The sequence below is a fragment of the Chiloscyllium plagiosum genome, unplaced genomic scaffold (genome assembly GCF_037043375.1).
Source record: "Chiloscyllium plagiosum isolate Xiang-an unplaced genomic scaffold, Cpla_swu_hap1 HiC_scaffold_9, whole genome shotgun sequence".
Classification (NCBI taxonomy): Eukaryota; Metazoa; Chordata; class Chondrichthyes; order Orectolobiformes; family Hemiscylliidae; genus Chiloscyllium; species Chiloscyllium plagiosum.
Genome location: NW_028270147.1, coordinates 79,755,434 through 79,765,705, shown reverse-complemented (window position 1 = coordinate 79,765,705; position 10,272 = coordinate 79,755,434). Strand labels below are relative to the sequence as shown.

The window sequence follows — 10,272 nt, the reverse complement described above, 5'->3', positions numbered from 1 at the left end:
CACCCCTGAGGCTCCTAGCCTCATTCCTGATGAAGTTGATTTTCCTGCTCCTCGGATGGTGCCTGACCTGCTGTGCATTTCCAGCACCACATTCTTGACTCTAATCTCCAGCATCTGCAGTCCTCATTTTCACCTAAAATTAGTGACTGGCTGGTAGAGTCCTGTATGAAATATCAGATTCAGGGAAAGACTAGAAGATATAGATAACAAAGGGCTGCCAATCCACAACCTTCTCAGAAGGACAAAGGTAAAAATCACACAACACCAGGTTATAGTCCAACAGGTTTATTTGGAAGCACTGGCTTTTGAAGTGCTGCTCCTTCATCATGTAGCTGTGGAGCAGGACCATAAGACATTGAAATTACAGCAAAAGATCACAGTATCATGCATGCAATGTATATGATATATTGAACAAACCTAGATTGCTGTTAAGTCTCAGAAGGAAGCCACCTCCTGCAGGGTATACAACAAAAGGTTAAAAAGTGGTCTTTCTGCATTAGTGGTTTAACATGCTCATCTGTGATGTCCAGGTTTGAGAACAACCATTAAATACCCTTCCTCTGCAGGTAAGGAAAGAGAAATACCACTGACTCCACATGTTGCGGGACAGCCACCATTGAACGTAGCCAGAGTAAAAGCATGTCAACGATCCTGCAAAGCCAAAAATAGCTAAATTGATTTCTGAGCCACTAAAATCCTTCCTCCAAGTATCACCCAAGGTAACATGTGCAACTTTCCTCAGTCCACTCTTCAAAAACAACTCAGAAACTGATCTGTTATCTATTACTGGACTCACTTCTTATCTGTGTGCTTGTGTGTTGCATTAGATTGTTTCTTCATGTGTATAGTAATTAATAAACTCACTCTTTTGCTAATTCAAAAAAGTCTGTTTAAATTGGCTTTTTGTAAAATTTAATTTAATTTGTTCTAGAAGCAAGTTTTTCTTCTAGAACAAATACAAGATCCTTTCTAACTTAACCTTGTTGTGACCAAGCAAGATGTGATGTAGAATTTTTCATGAGGAAGATATTGAAAAGGAGCCACCAATCATAATCCCACCCACCTCAGGCTTGTAAGTTGCCAGGGTTGGAGGGTTTGAGCTATAGAGAGAGGTGAATAGGCTGGGGCAATTTTCCCTGGAGCATCGGAGGCTGAGGGGTGACGTTTAGGGGTTTAGAAAATCATGAGGGGCATGGAGAGGGTAAATAGACAAGGTTTTTTTTTTCTCCAGGGTAGGGGAGTCCAAAACTAGAGGGCATAGGTTTACAGTAAGAGGGGAAAGATTTAAAAGAGACCTAAAGGGCAACCTTTCCACACAGAGTGTAGTGTGTGGATGGAATGAGCTGCCAAAGGAAGTGGTGGAGGAAGCGGTACAATTACAACATTTAAAAGGCATCTGGATGGGTATACGAATAGGAAGAATTTAGAGGGATATGGGCCAAATGCTGGCAAATGGGACAAGATTAATTTAGGATATCTGGTCAGCAGGGACGAGTTGGACTGAAGGGACTGTTTTTATGATGTTTTTGTGCTGTGAATCTATGACAACTTGCTACAAGGTGACATTTGATCTAGTGTGTACTTCAGGTGAAAATTTACATCACTGGAGATGGAACTAGTATCTCTCCTTGTCCCCATTACACTAACCTATGAGCCCTCCCCACACATGGAGGAAGGTATAGATGGTCTGATTAGTAAGTTTGCAGCTGACACTAAGATTGGTGGAGTAGCAAAGAGTGAAGGGGACTGTCAGAGAATGCAGCAGAATATAGATAGATTGGAGAGGTGGGCAGAGAAATGACAGGTGGAGTTCAATCTGGGCAATTGCAAGATGATGCATTTTGGAAGAGATTAAATTCTCGAGAGAATTAAATGGTAAGTGGAAAAGCCCTGGGGAAAATTGATGCGCAGAGAGATCTGGGTGTTCATGTCCATTGTACCATGAAGGTAGCGATGCAGGTTGATAGATTGGTCAAGAAGGCATATGGCATGCTTTCCTTCATTGAACAGGGTATTGAGTATAAGAGGTGGCTGGTCATTTGCAATACTGTGTACGGGTTCTGGTTGCCACATTTACAAAAGGATGTGGATGCTTTGATGAGGGTGCAGAGGAGGTTCACCAGGCTGTTGCCTGGTATGGAGGGTGCTAGCTATGAGGAGAGGTTGAGTAGATTAGGATTATTTTCATTAGAAAGACGGAGGTTGTGGAGGGACCTGATTGAGGAATACAAAATCATGAGGGGTATGTACGGGCTGGATAGCAAGAAGCTTTTTCCCAGAGTGGGGCTCAATTACTAGGGGTCACGAGTTCAAGGTGAGAGGGGAAAAGTTTAAGAGATAGATGCGTAGAAAATTCCTTATGCAGACAGTGGTGGGTGCCTGGAACACATTGCCAGCGAAGGTGGTAGAGGCAGGCGCGATAGCATCATTTAAGATGTATCTCGACAGATACATGAATGGGCAGGGAGCAGACGGATACAGATCCTTTGAAAATAGGCAATAGGTTTAGAGAAAAGATCAGGATTGGCACAGGCTTGGAGAGCTAAAGGGCCTGTTCCTGTGCTGTAATATTCTTTGTTTTTTGTTTGTTCTCTTTGTTTACTAAAATAATCATTCTTTGATCAGATCAGAACAAGGAGAAACTGCCTTGGAAAGATTTACATTATCAATCATCAAAACTCAGACCTTGCCTATGTCCTGTGACAGTTTGTGTAAAGTTGTCTTACCTAGCTGATGAAACATTGTCTTTCCCACGACAAAAGTACATGCCAGCTGGACAAAAAAAAATTACCAAAGTTATTTTCCAAATAACAGGTTACAATCTTGGCATCAGCATTAATTTAATACCATGATAAAATACCCACAGATTTCCTTCCTTGTACCAGGGGGTGATGCAACATCATTTGCAGTATGTTAGTCAATCCCAGTTACTCTACAGCTAATAAAAACACATGGTTCAGAAGTAATTTATCATGCCTGCCTTGACATTCTTGCTGAGCTACTAGTTGTGTCCTGCCCTTTCCCATAGGCCTGCAAATACTTTTCAAGTAGAGATCCAATTTCCCTTTGAAAGTGATGACTGAGTCTGCTTATACCACCCTGTAAGGCAGTATAATACATAGAAGAACTCACAAAGGTAATAATAAAAGTCTTTTCATCTCTGAATCCCATCATCCCAGTCACTAATCTGGGTAATCAGTGTTTTATTATGTTTAATTCGATAGTCATTTTACTTTCTTCTATTTATATGATTTGATGTCCTTTTTAGAGTACAGAACTTATAGTATAGTATAATACAGTATTTGGATGGTGCTTAGGATGCTAATTGTAACACTGAGGGTGTATCTGCATAAACACTTCTAAGATTAAAAATCACACTACACCAGGTTATTGTCCAACAGGTTTATTTGGAAGTACTAATTTTCAGAGCATTGGTCCTTCATCGGTGGGGCACCTGATGAAGAAGCAGTGCTCCGAAAGCTATGACTTCCACATAAATCTGTTGGATAATAACCTGGGTGTTGTGATTTTTAACTTTGTTCACCCCAGTCCATCACAGGTACCTCCACATCTTCTAAGATTGGTAATCTAAACAAAGAAGCCAGCAAATGTTTGAGGATACAAGTTTAAAATTATATTTAGAGCTCAGCAATTCGAGATGATGTCAGGAAGCAATTTCTTTTCCCTGCAAATCTATGAAAGTAGGTAAATTAAAAATTTCAAAACCAATCAATACCATTTGACAGAACAGTGGCAAGTAAATGCAGGTAATGTAGAGATCTGCAAAGATTAAATGGAAGGCCCAAAACAGGAGAATAGTCTTCTAATGATCAGTTCTTATAAAAAACATCAAATGTCTGAAATGAGATCTCAGAGTTTGACGAATCATATTGATTTGCTGGAACAGTTCTTTGGGATGCACTGCAACTTGTGACTGATGAAAGATTTTGGCCAAAGAAACTGAGATAGCTGTCACTGTTCATGTCATATCAACACACCAGATATTAAGATTTAGTGAACTATATTCAATGGTCATGATTTTATCTTTTACACTTATGTGATTCTCTTGGGTTGATTCTTTGGTGATTGGTGTTTCATGAATGATTTCAAGTTATTTCTGTTCTGTGCAGTAAGTATCTTCTTTGTCTTTACTTACTCTGTAGGTGATGGGTGCAAAGGCTTTCAATAAGTCTGCTTTTTCTGCAGTTTCATTCTTAAATGGAAAACGTGCAATATGGACAGCTGTAACCACAATGTAGATACAGTCTGAACTCATACCACATGCCATCTGGATGGGTTGTCATATAGGTGTTGTGATGAGTGAGGTGGGAAAACTCAGAAAGTCTGTTTAATCCAGATGTTCAGTCCTCTTCTGGGAGAGGTCATTGACCTCAGGCATATCACTTTGGAACCTTTTATCCTCTTCTAAAGGTGCATTATAAATGCATGCTGTTGTCACATCATCTTACAGACATTAACCATGCAGTAGAAAAGCTTCAATAGCTGGGCCATTTAGGATTCTAAATCAACCTTCAGTGGAAGTCATGGATTCTAACAAAATATTTATTGCATTGCTAACCTTAATCACCGGCAGAACAAGACTTGTTAATGAATCGCAACCACATTATAGACGCAGTCCATAACGTAACACTGAAACAGTACATCTTTTGAAGCTGTAGCAAAAACATCCGAGTGAAAATATGGTTCACTAGTCGCATCTCTGCTGAGACCTACGCAAAAGGACAATATTTGCATGATCTTCAGACTTTGCACTTATTTGAATTAGAAACCAAAGTGCAGTTCTGCATGCGTGTGATACTGCTATTGGGTTGAGCAACAACGTCAACAATGGCCCAAAAAGACAGAACTTCCTTTTTTGTGGTATCATGAACTCACATCACCCAGTTCTGTTTAAGTAAACAAATACTTCCCCCCCTCATCTCACCCCACCCCAACACCAGAGCTCTTACATATATATCAGTGCGATCTAAGAGGAACAAGAAATAGTCAAAGAAACGTGAACAGAACAGCAAGTGAAGCAGTGCCTCTAAGGCAAGTCAACCAGTCGGAGATGCCTGAACTCAAGCTCCCTCAGAATACGTCAAGCAATTTGGAAGAAGTCTACTGCAACTGTAGCTCTACTGGAACTGAAAAGACAGAGAAAAAGAAAGCAAAGAACCTGTAAGTATTACTCTTACTAGGCATTTCCAAATTACAGCATTTCTAACTAATTTCTACAAATTAGTATTATGCCAACATGACTGACTTTCCCTCCCAAATTGCACTTTAACAGTAAATGTGCACATTTGCAAATAACGTAAACCATTTTGTTCTTTTATATTAAAAATATTTAAACTCAAACAGAGCTACGGATACCTTAGGAAAGTCAGTTGTAATGTCTTTGAACAAATATTTCTCATGTACATTGTTATTTATTGCTCTGCTTATTTATAAAATTACATGCTGCAGAAAGGTAGGTGCAAATTACAATGCAAATTAGAGTTGTCCTGTACTCTGAATACTTTACTGTTAATCATTGTGTTAATCAAATATGAAAATATCATTCTTTTACTGGGATCCAAAATGAAAAATTAATGCAAATTATTTGAAGACAAAGATGAAACGTCAGCAGAGCTCTAAATGATTTCAACACAGAGGCTTTATCTATAAAGCATAGTCTGCCTGCATTAGTCTATCTATATCTCAGGCCATTTCAACAGCACATCTTCAGAGGTCACCCTGTTCCATTTTGTCTGAACCCGTATTTTCTTCATGCACTTTACTTCTGCTTGTGGTACTCTTGAGATAACTTACTGCTTGCTAACTGTATTCCATTTCTTTAAACAACATAGGATATGAATGTTATATTTGAGTAAAACAAACCTAAACGAAGGAAATTCTAATGAGCACATCTTAAACAGATTGCTTTAATTCTTTTAACTGTGATTGTTTAATTAGAAACTCTTCTTTTGACAATACTAACACTTGCTTTTCTCAAAATGATGTTTAGAACCCAGGACTTGAAGAGTCGGCTGCTTTCGGCATTACTGAACTCCAATTCTGAACATTCATCCATTAGCTTTCTACCCAGGATGTCAGCGAAATTGAATCTGTCCATTGGGTGAGTACCTTATCATTCAAGCCTTTGACCACTGAATTCTCTTTGTCAAAAATATTTGATTACAAGTTAAACATTGTATAATTGCAATCTGCAGCATGACAGAGTCTAGGATGTACTTTTCATATTATAGGAATAAAAGCGTTTACTAACAGGGAAAGAAATATTTCAGATCCAAGCTCATTTCACTGGCTAAGCCTAACACTTCTAATGTTCTTTATTCATCCTATGTTTCATCTTACCAATATAAAAATCAGAAAGTCTGTTCATTTTAAACGTGTCTGCGTGGGTTTCCTCCGGGTGCTCCGGTTTCCTCCCATAGTCCAAAACAAATGTGCAGGTTAGGTGAATTGGCCATGCTAAATTGCCCGTAGTGTTAGGTGAAGGGGTAAATGTATGGGAAGGTCAGTGTGGAATAGTTGGGCCGAAAGGCCTGTTTCCACACTGTAAGTAATTTAATCTAACAAAAAAGTTAAAAGTTGCTTTGAGTTTAGGAATTAAATATTCTAAGTTATTTCTTCTCTCTTTCTACAGACTCACTCATGAAGAAGCTATGCAATGGTCCAAGTCTTTGGACATTCTCCTGGCTGATCCATGTAAGTGATATTTCTTACTCTTTGATGAGTGCTGCTAGAATACTATTGCTTGGATTTTTAAAAATAACAATAAGTAATAATTTGACTTGACATTTTCACTTCCTCCAGGTGGTCTTGCTGCATTCAGGGATTTTCTTAAGTCAGAGTTCAGTGAGGAAAACATTGACTTCTGGTTGGTCTGTGAGGATTACAAAAAAACCAAGTCTTCTTCAAAACTGGGCTCCAAGGCTCAACATATTTACTCAGAATTCATACGGAGTGATGCCCCAAAACAAGTGAGTGTTTTTTTCTTTTGTCAACAGAAACGCCATATGGGCTAAACTGCATAAATAATGATAGATGAAAGCCACACAATTGACTGACCTGTCACTAATTTAAACAAAAACAGTCCCAGTGAATGTGGTGTAAATCCTTTGTACAGGTGTTGAGACTGAGTCCCTTCACCATTTGTAACGGTATGTAACAAAACTGAAGAATGTCATTATCGTCCAATCAACTCAAAAGAAAGCATCCCTAAATCTTTAGCTCATTGAGTTGCAATGACGAATACTACAGGTTAAGAAAGTGCGAGTCAGGTCCCAGCCCAATCTTGAGTGATGATATTCTATTCAACTATTTAATGAAAAGAAGCATCTGCACTCAGACTAGTATCTCCCAGACACTATTTTAAGCATTAAAACTTTAGTTAGAGACAACCTGTGAGCAGACAGATATTTTCAAGTACATTGTTTTCAAGTGACCAAAGGGTTGGAAGGAGTCCTCACCCTAGTTTTTTAACTCTGATTTCCCCCTGAGGAAAACTAAATCTATTTGTGAAAATTCATCCCCAGTTGAGTCACAATTGCTGTAATGAAGAGTGAGTGTGAAAATGACAATCAGTACAAGTGCAAGCTACCATTGCAATCCCCATGGACACTGCTGAAGTAAGCCACTGTGGAGTAGATCACACACTAATCTGGACACAGCCGTTTGAACATGGCATAACCTAAAGCATAGTTTTAGCTTGAACTAGATTTGTGCAATCTGGGAAATTGGGTGCTCAGGCACCATTGGCTTTCAAAGTATAAAGTCTTATCACCCAATAAAGTGTCTCATGGAAGAATAGTGAGTCATTTGCCTAGTTCTGTTTTGCAGAATTGAAATGTCTAGCAACCACAAATGAATCTTCATTGTCCTCGGAAAAAGACAGTTCTTTATGATAGGTGGGTGATGCAGCAGTTACTTAAACAGATGGTTGGGGAAATTGAATTAGTCCCGTGATGTCTAGTGATCACATCAGAGTTTTGTTCAGCTTGTAAAAGCAAATTATTCACAGTAGTGAAAAGAGGGAAAACAGAGAATGGTCTATTCAACAGATGTCTTGTTCTATCCATAGGTCAACATTGATGGTAATACAAGAGATTTGGTCAGCAAAAGCATTCTACTGCCAACCCCAACTTGTTTTGAGGCGGCCCAGCGAATTATCTTCAGCCTGATGGAGAAAGACTCTTACCCCAGGTTCTTAAAGTCAGATGCCTACTTAAACCTGATAAACAAGACACAGGGCAACAAGAACAACAGTTAAATGAAGAATTCTGACCCAAAATAAAGCGAAGTATGAAAGTCTAATTCTGTATCGCTCATTTCTGAGTGTACCACAGTACTTCACAAAGCTCGAGAGCTGGATCTGCTGGGAAATGGAAATTAAACCTGAAACTTGATGTCAAATGAACAATGACTCCATATGTAACACAGCTAAAACACGGTGAAGGACTAGGACAATCTTCAAGGACAAATGCTGTGTTTCCCAATGCTCTGGCATATGTGTGTAATTACAAACTTTCTCATCATTATCAAGACCATAGTTTTTTCTTCACGCAAGAATGTAACGGTGAACTTGTGACAAGTTTGTTTTAGTAAAGGGGCTGAATATTTTTGTGCAGGGGAGCATGAACTGAGCTTTCCTGTTCATACTCACTGGATCTTAAACTGAAAAGAAAAGCATTTCCTTTGACAGTTGCAACATAAGCTACGTGGCGCAGTTTTATCTGATGTTAGTGCAAGTCTCCAATGCTGCATATCCTGATGCACAATCCTCTTTACCAAATGTTACGTAATATTCTGATGCAGAAAGAAGGAACTTGGGTGAAAAAATGTATGTATTTATTATTTTATTTTTTTCTAATATTAAATGAAATGTTCTGAGCGTAGCATAATTGCAATGTCATGAAAAAGCCTGTAGATTGTAAACCTGTTGCTACAACTAATGGTAATATATGACCTAAGTTCATTAAAACACTTTGGCATTTTGGATAGTCTGCAGCATTTCAACTGCAAGTGGTGTCTTGCGAAGGCTGTTACCATAATGTACAGTGATGGTGACTGCTGAGCCATGGTCATGGTCTGCAGGAACTATCTCAACTCATCCACTAGTGCCTTATTTGATTTCTGAGATTTATTGAATAAAGCTAGATTGCAATCACTGCAAACATTCAGAATGTGAAATAACTTACCTTGACCTTCTGTTTGTGGAAGTATGTATCTTGGCTAGCATCTTCTATGCAATAAGACAGATGTCAAAGGAATGCCATCTGACCAAAGTTAACGCACAGACACAGAAGGATGGGTGATCAAATGTTTTGTGAAAAGAAATTACACCCACTATATCTGCCTTTAATGCTATTAATGAGCTTCCTTCTGGAAATTCCATTGGTCATACGTTCAACACCATAATGATGAGCAAATTGGAGGATATGATTTGAAACCTGAGTAATCCTGATAAAATAGATCCTGATCATCAAATATCAAATATCTATCCGCTCAGATAGCTTTACTGACAAGGAAATTATGACCATCACTCTTCCTACAACATTACTAAAAGATATTTTCAAGATTGATTGAATAAATGTTGGTTTATCCTGGCTTTCTAACCTCTGATGCTCATGAACAGAAAATAAAATATTTGTTGTTGTAATTAAACTGTCAAGACTATTCATTCTTTTACTAATCTTAGCCATTCTGTCCTAACGGAATTAAATAGTAGATGTTTCCCCATAATAATTGATGGCTTCAAACTATGTTTGATCTTTTTAGATCATCTATGATGTTTGCTTTACCATTTAACAAATTTCATTGGCCATTGTGATATCTAGTTAGTCAAGTGATCCAACCCATACTAAAGCATTAATGATTATCAAATAATCAAAGGCCATAAATTGTGTTTTAAGCAATAATTAACATATGGGGGCTAACAATACTTAGAAGATGGTATGTAATACTGACAGTCTGTTACAAGGTCAATATTACATGCTTCTGGCCTAGATTTTCCTTTGCTCACTAATTTTACTAAATGTAAGCATATAAATTGTAGCCTAATATTTAGCTCTTTGAAGGTCTTGTGGCACAATAGAGAGTTACCCTGCCTCTGAATCAAAAACTCAGTGTTTGAAAAGATTTACAAGGGGATGTTGCCAGGGTTGGAGGGATTGAGCTACAGGAAGAGGCTGAACAGGCTGGGGCTGCTTTCCCTGGAATGTCGGAGGCTGAGGGGTGAACTTATAGAGGTTTATAACATCATGA

General features: G+C 38.5%; 1 protein-coding gene and 1 long non-coding RNA gene across 2 annotated transcripts; one reads left to right on the top strand and one right to left on the bottom strand.

The window, feature by feature from the left end:
• Positions 1-286: 286 nt before the first annotated feature.
• LOC122554572 (uncharacterized) lies at positions 287-4,711 on the bottom strand. The gene is made up of 3 exons (XR_006313029.2): positions 4,580-4,711; positions 2,727-2,772; positions 287-651 (listed from the first exon to the last, which is right to left on the bottom strand). It is a non-coding gene; the product is annotated as an uncharacterized LOC122554572 (long non-coding RNA).
• Positions 4,712-4,992: 281 nt separating this feature from the next.
• On the top strand, positions 4,993-9,672 carry LOC122554571 (regulator of G protein signaling 21-like). The gene is made up of 5 exons (XM_043699820.2): positions 4,993-5,181; positions 6,011-6,121; positions 6,653-6,714; positions 6,823-6,989; positions 8,090-9,672. The coding sequence occupies exons 1-5, from the start codon at positions 5,072-5,074 to the stop codon at positions 8,276-8,278; spliced, it is 639 nt and encodes a 212-aa protein (XP_043555755.1). The 5' UTR covers positions 4,993-5,071; the 3' UTR covers positions 8,279-9,672.
• Positions 9,673-10,272: the final 600 nt, after the last annotated feature.